The sequence below is a fragment of the Amblyraja radiata genome, chromosome 32 (assembly GCF_010909765.2).
Source record: "Amblyraja radiata isolate CabotCenter1 chromosome 32, sAmbRad1.1.pri, whole genome shotgun sequence".
NCBI classification, from domain to species: domain Eukaryota; kingdom Metazoa; phylum Chordata; class Chondrichthyes; order Rajiformes; family Rajidae; genus Amblyraja; species Amblyraja radiata.
The window spans coordinates 6,343,073-6,361,705 of NC_045987.1; the positions used below are offsets into that span (position 1 = coordinate 6,343,073).

Sequence of the window (18,633 nt, forward strand, 5' to 3'; positions counted from 1 at the left end):
TCGCATGATTTTGTACACCTCTATAAGATCAAGTTCGATTAAATCACCCCTCAACCACCTGCGCTCGACGGAATAAAGCCCTAGACTGCTCAACCTCGTCCCATAACTCAAGCCCTCCAGTTCTGGCAACATCCTCTCTGCACCATTAGCTCGACAACATCTTTCCTATGACACGGTGACCAAAACTGAACAAAAAAACCCTGTAAATGTGGCCTCACCAACGTCGTATATAACTGCAACGTGACCTCCCAACTTCTATATGCAAACTTGAGCCTACCTGGGTGCTTTCGACCTTTGCCCTTTGGTACCGAGGGCACCAGTTCCACCTCCTCCTGAGGCATCTGAGCAACCTTTTGCAGGAAGATCTTCTCCAAAGTCTGTGCCATCAACACAATGTCATCACCAGGCTGCAAGAGAGGAGCAAGGTCAGCAGGCTGTGAACATGGAGGAGGGTGCAGCGTGCAGTTGAGATTCATACTACCTTATTACACAGTAAATGGTTTAGCTATGGGCCTCCCATTGTTAAACAGCGAGATGTTGGATAGTGCTAAATGTTCAAAAGGATCTCGTCTGCTTTTTGAACACAAGTTTCTGAAAGGCAACATGCAGTGGAACAAACAGTTTGGAGGCACATAATATATATATATATATATATATATATATATATATATATATATATAGTCCGTTGTTAAGAGTCTTTGATTATGGAAATGAGGAAGTCTTATCGCAGTTGTATCGGGCCTTAGTGACACTATCCAATACTGTGCAGTTTTGTCTTCTTATCTGTGTAGGGTCTACTTGGCTTTGAGGGAGTATAGTGAAATGTCGCTGAGTTGACAGGAACTGCATTGTTAGGAGATCATTCATGGACCAACCACATTGTTGCTACAGCCGAGAAGGCACGCGGATGACGCTACTTCCTGAGGAGACTGAGGAAATTCAGCTTCTTGCAGACTTCTATAGATGCGCCGCAGAGGGCATTCTGTCGGCTTGCATCACGTCTCTGCACAAGACCGCAAGAAATTGCAGCGAGCTGCAGGTGTAGCCCAATCCATTACGCGCACCAGACATCCCACCATTGACTCCATCTGCATTTCGCTCTGCCTTGCAAAAGTGGCCAACATAATCAAAGACCTGTCCACCCCAGTCATTCCTTTTTTTTCCCTTTTCCCTGCTCCCTTCCGATAGATGGTGCAAAAGCTACATGGAGCACACCATCAGGTTCAGGAACAGCTTTGCCCCCCTCCGTCACCAGGGTTCGGAATGGCCCTTCCTAGAAGCAAGGCCACTGTTCCGATTCACCTCTTCCCCATTGTGGACATTGGATTTGTCTCCGGAAGAGTCAAGAGTGTTTTATTGTCATATGTCCCAGATAGAACAATTAAATTCCTACTTCCTGCAGCACAACAGAATATGTAAACATATTCTTACAACCCTGCAATGTTGAGATCCATATTCCGCACTCTGTATCCTCCCCTATGATCTACTTGAGTTTGATTTAATTGTATTTGTGTATCTGATCAATTTGGATAGCGTGCAAAACAAAGCTTTTTACAGTACCTTGGTAAAAGTACCAAGCAACAGTACAAAATAAACCTATTCCTAAACCTAAAGGAGTTCAGCAAAATGAATCGTAATGAAATTCATAAAACTCTGAAAGAGCTTTACAGGTCACTTGCAGTGAGGATACTTCTCTGCCGCAGAGTCTGGGACCAGCACAAGCAGTCTGTAATATAAGTAGGTCATTTAAGACTGAAATAGAGATTTTTTTTCCTGACAGAGGGTGGGAATTCTCGACATGGATGGCTGTGAAACTTAGTCATTACGCTCATTCATGTCAGGGAATTTACTTAAAGAAACACGACTGGGCTGAGCGTCCCACGTGACTTTTTACATTTAATCTTTTAATTTTTAATTGTAGTTTTTCTTTTAAACGACTTTCTTGGATGCCATTTAATAAGGATCCTGCCGACCACGCCAGATTGTCAGGGAATTTACTTAAAGAAACACTGCCGGAACCCGACTTCGAGCTTGCGAGGTTTTATTAACATGATATCACAGTGAGCCTGGCTCCAGCATACAGGCTCTCCATGATATCACATTAAAAAACCTCGCAGACCTCGAATTCTGGTTCCGGCAGCGACTCTTTAAGTAAATTCCCCGACAATCCAAAACAGACATTGACAGATCTCTGGGACGTGGGAACAGTGCAAAAACATGGTGAAAATGCAGCTGTGTCTGATGAATGACAGATTCATTTCAAATGGCCAGATGGTCTTCTCCCGTTCCCCTCCCTTAAGTTTTTACATCCCTGATGCAGCTATTAGGATCTACTGTTTAATTCATCCCTTTCCTTGCTGGATTTTAAGTATGTATCTAAATTACTTTCAATCGATGCTATTGAAACTAATTCCATCCTTCATTCAACAATTGCACTCCAGATTATAACAACCCACTTTGTTTAATCCTCACTCTGATTTCTTTGCCTTTTGCCACTTAAAAAAAAAAAATGCTTCATGATGCATTAGGTCTACCAAGACCCACGCCTAATTTGCTCCCCACTTTGGAGAAGAATCCACCCATCTAGGATGTCAGACAGAAATCAACAAATGTGCTACTTTATTTGTTACTGCAAAATAAGAAAGGCATATTCTAGAAAGTTGCAGCTGATCTGTTAGCAAATGAAAGAAAACAGCAGGTTAGCAACTATCAAGAGGCTACCCCTCTCTGAGACGATGGCACAGAGTGAATATTCCCAGCACTCTGGTTTTAATGGACTGGCCTGGATTATTTATTATTTACTCTCGCTCGTGTGAAATGCTCAGGAAGCCCAAGGGACACTTTTCACAGTTGGTGAATTTATCCTTTCCTTCACTTTAAAGGACAGGGCAGCAGGATGGCACAGCGGTAGAGTTGCTGCTTTAAAGCACCAGAGACCTGGGTTCGATCCTGACCATGGGTGCTGTTTGTACGGAGTTTGTACGTTCTCCCCGTGGGTTTTCTCTGGGAGTTCTGGTTTCCTCCCACATTTCAAAGACCTACAGGTTTGTAACTTAATTGGCTTTGGTTACAAAAAAATTGTAAATTGTCCCGAGTCTGTAGGGTAGCGTTAGTGTGCAGGGTGGGCAAAGATGCTGGAGAAACTCAGCGGGTGAGGCAGCATCTATGGAGCGAAGGAATAGGTGACGTTTCGGGTCGAGACGCTTCCCCAGACACTGTTAGTGTGCAGGGTGATCGCTGGTCGGCACGGACTCAGTGTTTCCGCGCTGTACCTCTAAACTAAACTAAGCTCCTCCCCAAAGGGAAATAATCCAGAATTAAATATATTGAATGTTAGTCACCGAGTGAGGTTTTTATGGATCGGCAGGTGACAAGTCTCTTAACTCCAACTCAAAAGGGGACAGATACAAAATGAAAAGGATGTGCAGATAATCAATGGGAAATAAGGATATGTCTATAAAAGATATGGTGATGCATTACCTTGTTGTATATGTAACAGTTGGTGAACATAGTGTTGAAATCCTGCATGCATTCACTCGCACTCCAATAATAGTTGTTCTCTAACCTTTTCTTTATCGTGCCCATATCCATGGGCTGTTTGATGATTTTGTGATAATCCTGGAAGGAAGGATATTCAGAAAATAATATAACATCCTGCTAGAAAACTGAGAACCCATATTAAAGTCATAGAGTCATATATGTGGGAAACAGGCCCTTCGGCCCAACTTGCCCTTACCGACCAACACGTCCCATCAACACTTGTCCCACCTGCCTGCATTTGTCCCTCCAAACCTGTCCTATCTATGCACCTGTCTAAATGTTTCTTAAATGTTGCGATACTACCTGCCTCAAGAACCTCCTCCGGCAGCTCGTTTCATACCCACTGCGTGAAAATGTTACCCCTCGGATTCCTATTTAATCTTTCCCACTTCACCTTAAACCTGTGTCCCCTGGTTTTCGATTCCCCACTCTGGGCAAGAGAGTCTGTGTGTCTACCCGATCTATTCCTCTCATGATTTTGTACACTTATTGTACATTAATGCATTATGCCCACAGTTATTGGCCAGCCAACCTCCATAATCTAACGATGCACCGAGGCATAGTAACCTCATACTCGTTAACAATCTAACTTAGCCATTATTCAATCAGATTGTCACCCTTGCACAGCTATTTAAACATATTTGCGTACCAATTGAAACCTCATTGGGTCCAATCTCCTTCCAAGGAAGAATGAGATATTAATTTAAGACACAGACACATTGATTATACACATGAGGCAGGTATTCAGAATCCACACATCCAAGGTAGGCGATGGGTGGAGGCCCGCAGCAGCCTGGGGCTTGTCAGGATCGGGCAACGCTCATTAGACTTGGAGCGCGGACTGGACTTTGAAAATAGCGCCAAAATAAGGCGTCTCTTGCATCCCAGTAGACAATTTCTGTACACTTTGCTAATGTGCTTGGGCATGGCAATACTTCACTGCAAGTCAAGTCAAGTTTATTCGTCACATACACATACGAGATGTGCAGTGAAATGAAAGTGGCAAAACTCGCGGACTTTGTGCAAAAAGGCAAACAAACAAACAACCAAACAAATTATAAACACAATCATAAACACACACATATTCTTTTACATATTAAATATTGGAAGGAAAAACGTTCAGTAAAGTTAGTCCCTGGTGAGATAGGAGTTTACAGTCCGAATGGCCTCTGGGAAGAAACTCCTTCTCAACCTCTCCGTTCTCACAGCATGGCAACGGAGGCGTTTGCCTGACCGTAGCAGCACAGGGTGTAGGTAAAGAATGTTACTGTGTTTGCAGACGTGATATTAAAAATACCTCTGAACTATAATGGTACCGTGATCACCTTCCATCTGGATGGGCTGAGTGCTTCCTCAGTGCATCCTACAAGTTGGCATTGTGATGTCCTTGGCCGGCAATGTCACATCATCCAGGATGCACAACGATAGCCAGTCATTCCACCAACACCAACTTTTCTTCATTCACTTTCTGATAGCTCTCAATTTGATGTTTAACCCAAGCTTGTGCTCCAATGTGTCCACAATCTCACTGTACATTCTGCAAAGATGCCTTAGCGAACTGTTCCGAGGATCCTACCCTCCCGTTTTGGGGAAACCCAATAAAATATATATCTTAACCCTTCAGTCCATAGCCACCATACTCCTATCAGCCTGCAGTAAGATCGCTCCACCTTTAACACCTCATCTCATGGTACAACCACACCTGTATGAAGCACTGTCACCAAAATTCAATCTTGCAGCAGCTCTGGGAACCATGACTGGGCTTTTGTCTGGTGTCACTGCCTGTCCCGGGCAAGACCCCAGAAACCATCACATAATTCCAAATCAATTTTCCTATCAGGTGCAACCATATTGGCTTTTCCTTCCTGTCATATTGTTATCTCTTGCTATTAATGCAAGGATATATTTTTATTATTTTGTCACCTTGTCCAGCTGCAGGCTCATTATTATCAGTATTTTACAAGGACCCAGCGCCCATCTATCTCATTGTCTCCATCCCTGGTCTATTCCTCATCCAGTCTCCACGTATATACTTCATAGCAATGACAATGGGGATTTCTGGCTGGTTTCCTTACCCACTGAGCTGGAAGTCACCAGACGGTGATCAGAAGCAGGAATCTTACTCTCTAACCCGGAGAATCCTGGACATTGATCAAGATCAGGCACTTGGCTTATGTCCCCGTTCTCTGATGCAAGAGTTACTGAACGGTGACCAGGAAGAGCAATTCTGCCGGATTTCTCCTCTATTTTGCCAACAGGATACTAGATTGGGATCAGGAGTAGTCATCTGGCTTGGTTTTCCCTTCTAGTCGCTAGACAATGGCAAACATTGGATCACCCCTTCCTTTCATAACCACAGCATTGATGCCTGTAGTCACAAGTTGTACCCCTTTTATTAGCAATCTCCCAGTTTCCACACATTTTTACTCCCCCTCCCATACGGACCTGGGCCTCCTCCACTGTCAGAGTGAGGCAACACTCACACATACATTGGAGAATATTTTGCTTGAGCAGCTTACAACTCAGTGGTATGAACATTCATTTCTCTAATTTCAAGTAACCCCTGCATCTCCCCCCCCCCCCCCCTCCACCCTCCCACACTCTAGTCATCCTACCAGTTCCACTGTTCGCATCCTTGAATCCCAGCTATCACCTTTTTTCCAGCCAACCATGAGCTCCACCCTTCCTTGGTCATCTGCTACCAACCCTAGTTTATTCCCTTTCTTTCCACCAGTTAATTCCCCTCTACTTTCAGTCCCGACCCGAAACATCTCCCATCCTTTTTCTCCAGAGGATGCTGCCTGACCCACTGAGTCACTCCAGCACTTTGTGTCTATCCTTCCCCCAACGTGAGACTGACAACACACTACAGCCCTTGGGTGGGGTTGGGACGACGAAAGTCCTGCTTGTTTCCGCACCGTGCGTGGTCAACCTGCCAGCCACCACTGAAGCTGCAATAAGTAAAGCGCCGTTTTTTGATCGAGACACTTCGCAACGGCAACTGCGCCGTCTATGTAAAGCCATGACCTACCGGCAAGTTAAGTTTCTGCGAGTCAACTGGTACGTGAAAAGGCCAAGCAAACTGGTGCTTCCACAGTGTCTTCACCACCACCTTCAGCATGTACTGGAGTTGGTTCGTCACTCGCCCAGGCTTGTTGGGGTTCATTACCTCTGGAGACAAAGCGAGAGCTGTCCCAACAGAGGCCAGTGGCTGAGGAGCTGGAGCTGCTGCTGACATCTGTAGGCACCACGACACGTTACACATCAATGGCAACCTCTCGACTCTCTTTCTTGCTCAACGGACCCCAGAGCCGATTCAAATCCCATCTCCAACCTCTCGCCCACGGTGCAACCTGGAAAAATAAAAAAAGTCGCGTTAGAATGAGATGACAAGAGGTCAAGTGACGTGATACACGCTGCATCACACCAAAGATCAACGTGAGATGTTGTTCTTTATGGAGATTGTTCAGTTTAGTTTAGACATACAGCATGGAATCAGGCCCTTCGGCCCACCGAGTCTGCTCCAACCAGCGATCCCCACACATTAACGTTATCCAACACCCAACAGCGACAATTTACAATTATACCAAGCCAAATAACCTACAAACCTGTGCGTCTTTGGAGTTTGAGAGGAAACCGGAGTACCCGGAGAAAACCTGCGCAGTCACAGGGGAGAAGGTACAAACTCCATATAAACAGCGGCAGTAGTCAGGTCGAACCCGAGTCTCTGGCGCTGTAATGCAGCAACTCTACCGCTGCGCCATCGTGTTGCCACTGGATTGAACCAGTAATTTTGTGCCAACAGCCTGCACTGAGCATGACATTGAAAGTTCATCTGCTGCAAGGAAGAGATTTTGTCCAAGGTACGGTATTAATAATCACTTTGCAAACCAATAAATTATTTTGCTTACAGCACGCTTGGAGCCAGACATTAGCCAGTGACCGACTCTGGTGACTAACACGATTCTCAGTAAACTCCGAAGATGTGCAAATTGAGTGCAAGGTTAATCAGGTGCTTGCAATTAGAGGCGCAGTCTGAAGAAGGGTTTCGGCCCGAAACGTTGCCTATTTCCTTCGCTCCATAGATGCTGAGCACCCGCTGAGTTTCTCCAGCATTTTTGTGTACCTTTGCGTGCAATTTGAATTGAATTGATTTTATTAGGGACAGTGCATATTAATAAACATTTACATGTAATACGCAAGATTGTAGCCAGTAGCTAATTTCCATCTTTAGTCCCACACAAGGTAAACACATCCCAAACAAGGTAAAAACAAAAGACAAAAAACAAAAACAAAACAAACAATACCTCTGCTTACTTTACAAACTGAACCAGAGATGGAAGTTGATGAGACCATCCCGACATGTCTTTTACGCCATACGATGTTTTAAAATCACCCAGCCAGCAACACACGGCTATCAACAAGAACTGACAGGGAAACCGGGCTGGTTGCGTGACGAAATTTGTCAGTAGGTTACTTCACATGCCCTATTGTTTGATTGTGTCATGTATTAAAAAGGTTATGAAATACCAAGTGACTAAAAATAGCCAAAGTTTGTTGCAGGACAGGAAAAGAAGACACACAGATTAATCTGGAATTAGTTTCGGTTATTGTTGTCACCGAGGTACAGTGAAAATCCTTTTTGTTGCTTGCTCTCCAGTCAACCACAAGACAATACATGATTACAATCAAGCCGTCCACAGTGTGCAGATACAGGGTATATCGTAGAGTGCAAGATAATGTCCGAGTCAAGATAGCTCAAAGGTCTTCAATGAATTAGAGCACCCAACCCAACAAGGTGGATCTCAGCCCCAGATTCTCATCTCAGATGTTCATTAATCTGAGGTGGCACAGGCATCAGGGGTGTGAAATACAGGAAAGAGGTTACGGAAGAGAGGGCAAAAGACAAAAAAGGCTAACGAGAAAAAGGATTGGAAAAACACGGAAGAGAAGATGCAATCCGCCTAAGAATCTGTGTTGTACGTCTTAGAATGGAGACAAGGAGGAATTTCTTTGGCCAGAGGGTGACAAATCTGTGGAATTCATTGCCACAGGAGGTGGTAGGTATTTTTTAAATGGAGATTGATCGGTTCTTGATTAGTAAATGTTATGGGGGGGGGGGGGGGGGGAGGCCGGAGAATGGGGTTGAGAGGGAAAAATAGTTCTGCCATGATCGAATGGCAGAGCAGACTCGATGGGTTGAATGGACTAATTCTGCACCAATGTCTTATGATCTAACCCAGAATAATTTGGCACAGTTCAAAAAGGCTGCTCGTGGGCAAAAGAAGGATGAGCAATAAAAGTTCACAGTTTTGAACTGCGGAGCACGGAGGTTCAATTTTTCACTGAAGCTAGTACTTGGGATTGCATCCATCTGCACTCAACGTGTATGCGGCTGAGTACACAGAACAAATACTCAGCATTTCAATGGGTAAAAGAACATGTAGCGAGGTAAATAAAGCCCATTCAGTCCCTCATGCCATTACCCTTGAGGAACTCAACCTTTCATTTTGATATCCAACCTCTCATGAAGATGGACACAAAGTGCCGGAGTAACTCAGTGGGACAGTTAGAACGGAGACGAGGAAACACTTTTTCTCACAGAGAGTGGTGAGTGTGGAATTCTCTGCCTCAGAGGGCAGTGGAGGCAGGTTCTCTGGATGCTTTCAAGAGAGAGCTAGATAGGGCTCTTAAAAATAGCGGCGTCAGGGGATTTGGGGAGAAGGCAGGAACGGGGTACTGATTGGGGATGATCAGCCATAATCACATTGAATGGCGGTGCTGGCTCGAAGGGCCGAATGGCCCACTCCTGCACCTATTGTCTATTGTCAGGCAGCATCTCTGGAGAGAAGGAATGTGTGACGTTTCAGGTTGACTGAAGAAGGGTCTCGACCCGAAACGTCACCCATTCCTTCTCTCCATAGATGCTGCCCGTCCCGCTGAGTTACTCCAGCATTTTATGTTGAACATCCGTGTGAACCAGCATCAACAATTGTCATGATCCTGCTTCTATCACTCACCATCCCTTGTGGGGCTGTTGGAGATAGTTTCTAACCTAAAAACCTCCCATAAAAACCATAGTAAAGTATAAAAGCACCATCATTGTATTGCAGCAGAGGTTATTCAATCCATACACTCTTTCTGTGAAAGACTCGTATTTTGCCCATTCCACAGATCATGTTAAATGTTAGTTGCTTTTGTATTTATATCTACTTAAAAGTTATTCTTCGCCCGCAAAAAGTTCTTTAGAATTCTCCGTCCTTGTTTTAATGCCACGTCCTCTGATTGCTCAGAAATTAATGACGAGAAATAGTACTCCCCAAATTTCCCCAAGTAAAATACTATTAATTCTAATGAGAAACGCACTCTTTTCTTCCCTCACAAAATCCTTCACCTTTAGGAACACCTTACTGAATCCTCTCTACTCCCTCTCTATGATCCTGGATTCCTTGTGAAGGTAGGCATCCAAGACCCTATCAAACTTTAAAAAAAGTTATAACCGCCCTGTCAAAGGACAACTTTAATATCTGTAACAGACACAGACATAATTTCTGTATCAGTTGACCAATATGCTTCCCTTTTAAACATAATCATTCCCCCAAGAGTGTGGATGGTATCGAGAGGTAGCTATTAGGCAAACGGTTTATCACAACATTCAAATGCAACATCTTGAATTTACATCACACCATTAATACGGTAAAACACTTCAAGACGTTTCAGTTAAGAGAACAGATATTGCATATAAAATGCTGGAGTAACTCAGTGGGTCAGACAGTATCTCTGGAGAAAAGGAATAGGTGACATTTCGCGTTGAGTCCATCTTCCACAAAACGTCACCTATTCCTTTTCTCCAGAGATGCTGTCTGGCCCGCTGAGTTACTCCAGCTTTTTGTATCTATCTTCAGTTTAAATCCGAATCTGCAGTTCCTTCCTACGCAACAGATATTAGACGCTGAGCTAAGGAAGGTCTATTGAGATAGTTTGGTTCAAGTGGTATCTAGGGACCATCTTTAAAGAAGAAAAAGGCAGAATGTTTTCAATGAAGGAAAACCGGAGCATGTACAAACACTGAAGGTATGTCTAACAAAACCTCTTCACTGTAAGTCGGCACATGTGACAATAAACAAATCTCAACTACCTGTGGTAGAGTAGCCATTTTCAATTAATTTCTAGGTGGACTTCAAAGATAAAATAAGATAAGCCAGTCATTCATTTCTCTCTGCCTGTGCCAAAATATGTATTTCCGATTCACACCAGATTCAATTATACTTTATTGTCACATGTACCTAGGTACTACAAAATTCTTTGTTTTGGTTAGCTGTGAGTTGAACACTCCATTAGCATTTTGGACATTACATGAATTTACATGTATTCAAAACTTTGACCAAAAACCCCAATTAGAATCCTGGGAATACAGTGCCCTCCATAATGTTTGTCTCTGGACTCCACAATTTGAGATTTGCAGTTAGATTTGCAATCACATGCAGTTAAAGTGCACATTGTCAGATTTTATTAAAGGCCATTTTTATACATTTTGGTTTCACCATCTGGAAAAAGTCTTGTGGACAGATGAGATGAAGATTAACTTATATCAGAGTGATGGCAAGAGCAAAGTATGGAGGAGAGAAGGAACTGCCCAAGATCCAAAGCATACCACCTCATCTGTGAAACACGGTGGTGAGGGTGTTATGGCCTGGGCATGTATGGCTGCTGAAGGAACTGGCTCATTTATCTTCATTGATGATACAACTGCTGATGGTAGTAGCATAATGAATTCTGAAGTGTATAGACACATCCTAACTGCTCAAGTTCAAACAAATGCCTCAAAACTCATTGGCCGGCAGTTAATTCTACAGCAAGACAATGATCCCAAACATACTGCTAAAGCAACAAAGGAGTTTTTCAAAGCAGAAAAAATGGTCAATTCTTGTGTGGCCAAGTCAAGCACCCGATCTGAACCCAATTGAGCATGCCTTTTATATGCTGAAGAGAAAACTGAAGGGGACTAGTCCCCAAAACAAGCATAAGCTCAAGATGGCTGCAATATAGGCCTGGCAGAGCATCACCAGAGAAGACACCCAGCAACTGGTGATGTCCATGAATCTCAGACTTCAAGCAGTCATTGCATGCAAAGGATATGCAACAAAATACTACTTTCATTTATATGACATTGCTGTGTCCCAAACATTATGGTGCCTTGAAATGGGGGGGACTATGTATAAACACTACTATGATTTCTGCTGTAATGTATAGAAATACCCTTAGATAAAATCTGACAATGTGCACTTTAACCTCATGTGATGTTTTCTATTACAAATCTCAAATTGTGGAGTACAGAGGCAAATAAATAAATGATGGGTCTTTGTCCCAAACATTATGGAGGGCACCGTGAGTACCTCCCTGCTGAACGGTGGACACATTGAAAACAAATCTAGAAATGAATGTAGACAAAAATGCTGGAGAAACTCAGCGGGTGAGGCAGCATCTATAGAGCGAAGGAAAGCGAAGGAAATAGGCAACGTTTCTGGCCGAAACCCTTCTTCAGAATGAATACTGGATTTTACCATCAGATTCTACGTTTTCTAAGTACCAAAATTATCCAGGTTATTGTGTCAGAGTCAGAGAGGCATCAAAGATAAATGATTTTGGTCGTGCATTTCATGATATCCGGAACTTCAAGTATTTTACGGGCTTGTTGTTGATCTCACAAGGCATTCAATGCACATGACAAAGCAACAGGGCTATTAGGAAATATGAGAACTGAAACCATTCACAGAGCATAAACTAAAGCTGTTATCCAACAAAGAAAAAGCCATTGACGTCTACACCATGTGGAATAGATAAGGTGAACGCACAGAATCTTTTACCCAGGGGAGGGGAAATCAAGAACCTGGGGACATTGGTTTAAGGTGAGAGATTTAATAGGAACACGAGGGGCAACTTTTTCACTCAGAGGGTGGTAGGTTTATGGAACAAGCTGCCAGAGAAAGTAGTTGAGGCATGTATTGTAACAGCATTTAAAATATATTTGGATATGTACATGGATAGGAAGGGGTTAAAGGAAGCTGGGCCAAACACAATTCTCTGCCTCAGAGGGCGGTGGAGGGCAGTTCTCTGGATACTTTCAAGAGAGTGCTAGATAGGGCTCTTGAAGATAGCGGAGTCTGGGGATATGGGGAGAAGGCAGGAATGGGGTACTGATTATGGATGATCAGCCATGATCACATTGAATGGCGGAGCTGGCTTGAAGGGCGAAGGGTCTACTCCTGCACCTATTGTCAGGCTTAGATGTGGCATCTTGGTTGCATGAAGTTGGGCCGAAGGGCATGTCGCCGTGCTCCACGACCATACATGATGCGATAACATCACGATGCTAACTTTAGTCTGAAGGTAGTGCTATCATAACCAGAAAATAATTATCTTATGAATTACCAGGAAAGGATTATCATAAAAGTCATGTAACAATGCAAGTCGTTCATCACTGATGACTTTCATATCAATTACAATGCTCCAAAAGGTCCACACAGTGTGTGTGTGTGTGTGTGTGTGTGTGTGTGTGTGTGTGTGTGTGTGTGTGTGTGTGTGTGTGTGTGTGTGTGTGTGTGTGTGTGTGTGTGTGTGTGTGTGTAACATGTTGCCAGGAGTCAGCTGAGGCTGGGACTGTCCCAACGTTTAAGAAACAGTTAGACAGGTACATGGATAGGACCGGTTTGGAGGGATTTGGACCAAACGCGGGCAGGTGGGACTAGTGTAGGTGGGACATGTTGGCCGTGAGAGCAAGTTGGGCAAGTTTTCCACGCTGTATCACTCCATGACTCTAAAAGCAGTGTCAGAACTATCCACACGTCAAATAACCCTCAATCCCCTGCTACAATGCAAATACCCCAGAAATACCCCGATAAATCAAATATCCACAAACCAAACACCTGAGAAACAACCACAACCCAGCCAGCAAATACAGCACAAATGCAGCACCATCCATCCAATACCCCACTAAATAAATTACAATTATTTGAAGCTCCATGTTGGCCACAATACCACCCAGAATCAAATACCCAAAAACGATGCAACCTGTTCATTACCAAACTCCAAACTAATGCAAACCCCAATAAAGCTACCCATGACTCTGCAAACGACACACACACACACACTCAAGAAAACCACAAAACATCAGACAAACCAAATTCCTCTCTGATATCTTATCAAAAAAACATCAAAAAATCCCAACCAAACCTCAAATCAAATACAGTGAAACGCTGATAATTCAGCACCCTTGGGACTGCTAATGCCAGACTGGCAGATGTTCCAGGCAGGTGAACATTATTCCTATTAACAATAAAACAGACACAAAAAGCTGGAGTGACACGGTGGGTCAGACAGCATCTCGGTTTAAACCTGCATCTGCAGTTTCTTACGACACATTCTGTCTGCTCCACTGCTAAATCTCCTCAAGGTATGCCAACTTTGAAGAAGTTCTCCTCTCTCCGACGAGTTCCACAACATCTTCTCACATTGATCCCCTCCAGAGAAGCTGTCTGACCCGCTGAGTTACTCCAGCTTTTAGTTTCTAACACCCAAAACAGAGCTTGATTTCTCTTCTCTTACATGTTACACAATGATATGATCTCAACCCGAAACGTCAACCATTCCTTTTCTCCAGAGATGCTGCCTGTCCCGCTGAGTTACTCCAGCTTTTGCCATTTAGAACGGAGACAAGGAAACACTTTTTCTCACAGAGAGTGGTGAATCTGTGAAATTCTCTGCCTCAGAGGGCGGTGGAGGCAGGTTCTCTGGATGCTTTCAAGAGAGAGCTAGATAGGGCACTTAAAAATAGCGGAGTCTGGGGATATGGGGAGAAGGCAGGAATGGGGATGATCAGCCATGATCACATTGAATGGCGGTGATGGCTCGAAGGGCCGAATGGCCTACTCCTGCACATATTGCCTATTGTCTATTTTTGTGTCTATCTTCAGTTTAAACCAACATCTGCAATTCCTTCCCACACAATGATATAATAATTGTTTTTGCAAACCTGGTGAGATTAAAGGACACAATAAATATATAGAAGCCTGATACCCATAAGGGTATCCACATTTCTTGACCCCCTTGTATACCTGGGTCCAACACACGACCCACCTTCCGGCCTCTGGGTTTGGTCACACACCTTGCTGGCAACTCTAGACCCCCGGCTCACATTCCAGGCTAACGATGCCGAATTATCTGAGTTCCATTGAACTCGGAATCTTAGAATGTGATCCCCAAACAATAGCTTTTAAAACTCACGATTTCACATGAACACATCACAGTTCTGATTTATTCATTGCAAACCTTCAAACTAAGTCAGTAAGCAAGGTGTCAGCAACGTACTCTTGGGATGCAAGACAAGTCCCACAGCTCCCTGTTCTGCTTTGCTCCATAAAGCAGAACCGAACAACACATCTTCTGCTCATTAACTAAATGATTAGATGTAGGTAGTTAAAATATACTGCTCAAGCTTTTTTGACTTAAAACAGTGTTTCAAAAAAATGTTTACAAAACAACACAACTTTATTTTTAAAAGTGCTGTTGATGGAGGGAGAAACTATCTGGTGGACACACAATCTTATAATTACAACTCGCTGCTGAAGAGGGTCTTTAACCTGAAATATTATTTCTGTTTCTCCTGCCGCAGATGCTGCCTGCCTCAGAGTTTTTCTAATATCTCCTATTTATGATTATAGCGTGCTATTTTGAGCCAGTATCAGGGGGCATTTCCCCCCACAGATAAGAGTGGAAAAGTGCAACATTTTTCATCTCCTTTCCAAAATAAATTGTTGAATATATCAACATTGAGCTGAATGGACTTTTTTTGGATATCAATGAAAATGATCGGGGGAGGAGGAGCATAGATTGTGCGACAGGTGAACCAAGGTTAACTGGGAGAACAGGATCATAAGGTCATAAGTGATAGGAGTAGAATTAGGCCATTTGGCCCATCAAGTCTACGCCGCCATTCAATCATGGCTGATCTATCTCCCTCCTAACCCCATTCTCCTGCCTTCCCCCCCATAATAACCTGATACCCGTATCAAAGGATTAATGGCTTTATCCAGTTCTCAAGCAATAAAAGGGGCGACGTTTAAAGGAGATGCGCACGGCAAAAGTTTTTTATTGTGGAGTGGTGGGTGCCTGGAATGTTCTGTCAGGGATGGTTGTGGAGGAAAATAGGATAGTGATATTTAAAGGCTTTTGGATGGCCACATGGATATGCAGGGAATGGAGGGATATGGATCAAACGCAGGTTGAGAGTTTATCTTGCCATTATGTTTGGCCCAGACATTGTGGGCCTAAGGGCCTCTACTGTGCTGTACTGTTTTGTGAATCCCTTTTTAGGACTGGGCTAGTGAGGCATAAAACAGAATCTGAAATAATGAATATAGTTTGCATCTCCTGCTGGAGTTGACAACAGTTTGTTTGTATATTGAGTTTTCCCGATTAGACATAGCATCAGGACTGCATCCGATGTGAATTAAAGGTGTTGTTATCGATAAACTATTGGAAACCAGGAACCACCCTCTCCACAGGGACTGCAATCTCTACTTGTATTCAATGATCACACAAACAAATAGTTGCAAAATTAACATGAATCTGCTCAAGCAACCATCCAACTCTAAAAAGGCTTGAAATAAATATGTGCTGCTTTACTACTTTGACAAGAAAGATACATACAAACTGTAGAGTGATTGGAAGGACCTGTTCTTACAATCTGTCTACGTTATAAAAAAATTAAGCTAGTTTCTTGAACTTTTTAGATAAACATCGTGGAATTGTGCCCAGATTAATCAATTAAACATAGCTTGTTTTAAATAAATGATACAGAATGATATATTTACTAATAAGAGTCAAGCCAAGTCCCATTTATTTATATAGCACATTTAAAACAACTCTCGTTGACCAAAGTGCTTTACATGTGTTATAAGAATAGTATAAACAAACAAACTACATACATATATACATATAGCCCTCGCTCAGAGGACGTCAGGAAAGGCTTGGGAGTACAGATAAGTTTTTAGTCTAGACTTAAAACAGTCGATGGAGGGGGCAGTTCTGATGGGAAGGGGGATGCTGTACACAGTTGCAGATTGAAACCAGTCTGTATCTGCCCAGATGAGTTTTAGAATCCTCGCTTTTAGCGTGGCAATGAGAAGTTCCTGCTTCAATTCACTTTGCTATTGGTATTGATCCGGACCAAGACTAAAGACTCCGATGGGGTTCACGATTCACACTTTTGGACTATTTCTCCAGAGATGCTGTCTGTCTCGCTGAGTTACTCCAGCTTTTAGTGTCTATCTTTGGACTATTTCGTAAGCGAGCAGGTGCCCCGCCCCCAACAAACGGAAAGGGATTGATCACTGGTATGTTGTTCTTTAAAAGGCTACTAACATTTAAAATCGCTGGAACTTCCGTTAGCCTTATTCACCAATCCGGTCGGTCTTGGACCACAACAATCGGAACAAGGGAAATACTTGTTTCACGCTGTTTTTTTTAATACTGGGGGCTCGCCGTGAGCCGTCTCTGCTCCTCCCAAAACACCGAGGTGTGTTTGTTTGCAACCAATCCCGGAGACAAACAAGCCGTATCCATCATTCATTTATGTATCGCACGACCACCCACTTCCCGCTCGCCACGGCCAGTCGGATTACAATTCTCCAGGAAGCAGGCGGCGGTATGGGAACCCGCTCCCTCCCTCCCTCCCTCCCTCCCCGGCAGCGAGGACGGGACGCGAGTTGCGTCTGTGTCCTGTTCCCTTCTTCCCAACACCGCCACCACCAACTCTCTCTCTCCCTCTCTCTCTCCCCCCTCCCTCCCTCCCCACTTTTCCCGAGCGGCCACAAAAGATGGCGGGCTGGACGGCCACCTCCCGCGGGTTAGTCGCTGAGACTGGCTACCGCTCGGGAGGGTTGACCGAGCTCGATACACGGGAGCCGGAGACACTGTAACGGGGCGGAGATTGATACATTCGCCCTGTTACTGGCGATCTGAGTGGAGCCGAAACAATGTAGCAATCGCTTTGTTACACGGCGGCCCCTTGGATACAATGTATCGACCGGGACTTGGCCCCAGCTATTCCTTGTGCTCCAACTCCACACACCTCTCCCTCCCTCTCCCATTCCCATTCCCACCCCCCCCCAGGCTTGGGCGGCCTCATCCCGACGGACACAAGAGAAATGGGAGAGTGTGTACCTGGCCCCCGCGGCTCCGCAGCGCCGTAGGCAGCGGCCGCTTGCTTCGCCCGCGTCTAATCTCCGTGCATCCTCCGCGGCCACAGACAGGAGCCCGCCGAGACACTGCGCCTGCGCCGGGCGCGCGGGCGCCGACGGGAGTTGTAGTCCCACTCGCTGGCGCCCGCCCGTCCGGAAGCGCCTGGGGTTCAGCGTGCGAGGACTACAACTCCCAGCATGCAACAGGCAACCCCCTCCTCCTCCCTCCCCACATACAGGCGTACTCTCCCCGCTGTTTGAGGTGTGTATTTTTTTTTAAAGCTAAACTAAGTAGCGGCAAGAAAATTGATCCCAGTTGGGTTAGTTTGTTTTTTAATGATCCCGGAGTGGAGGACTCTGGCTGGGGATTTTTTGGAGACCCCCCCTCCCTCCCTCCCTTCTGTGTCACCTCGGCAGAGGCAAAGATCCTAGAGCAGAGGGGAGTTGTTCGCCTCTGTGGGCGGGAGAGTGAGCTGCACTGTCAGTGAGCTGCTTCTAGGCGCCAAGTCGCGGCTCCATTACATAATGGCGCTTTTCCACCTCTCCCTTACATCGGGCAAAGGCAAAAGAAGCTACTGGCTTGCAGCACGGAGAGGCCGATCGCCTGCCTCTTGTGCTTTGAAACATTGTTTTCAAGTTACATTTAATTACTGCTTCCTTTCGTTCTTGTTAACTTGTTCTTTCAGGTGGAACTCTTGCTGTATTAGCATTTCCAGACATATGGAACCAATAACACTCCCCCAAAATGATTTAATTGTGCAAGCCTTCAGCCTGATCGAGCCGGTTGTAAATTTGAGCCCCCTCCACCCCAAAATAGACTTTAACCTATAATCTTTGTACCGCTATACTATTG

At 44.5% G+C, this 18,633-nt stretch overlaps 1 protein-coding gene across 2 annotated transcripts in view; it reads right to left on the reverse strand.

Moving 5' to 3' along the window:
* brd3 (bromodomain containing 3) overlaps positions 1-17,871 on the reverse strand; it is a 40,644-nt gene extending 22,773 nt beyond the window's left edge. For both annotated transcript variants that reach the window (XM_033049243.1, XM_033049242.1), the window contains exons 1-4: positions 17,764-17,871; positions 6,572-6,893; positions 3,481-3,618; positions 278-407 (exon numbers count right to left, since the gene is read on the reverse strand). In XM_033049243.1, coding sequence (XP_032905134.1) covers positions 278-407; positions 3,481-3,618; positions 6,572-6,805 — 502 coding nt within the window. In that variant the 5' untranslated portion in view covers positions 6,806-6,893; positions 17,764-17,871. The remainder of the gene's footprint in view (positions 1-277; positions 408-3,480; positions 3,619-6,571; positions 6,894-17,763) is intronic.
* Positions 17,872-18,633: the final 762 nt, after the last annotated feature.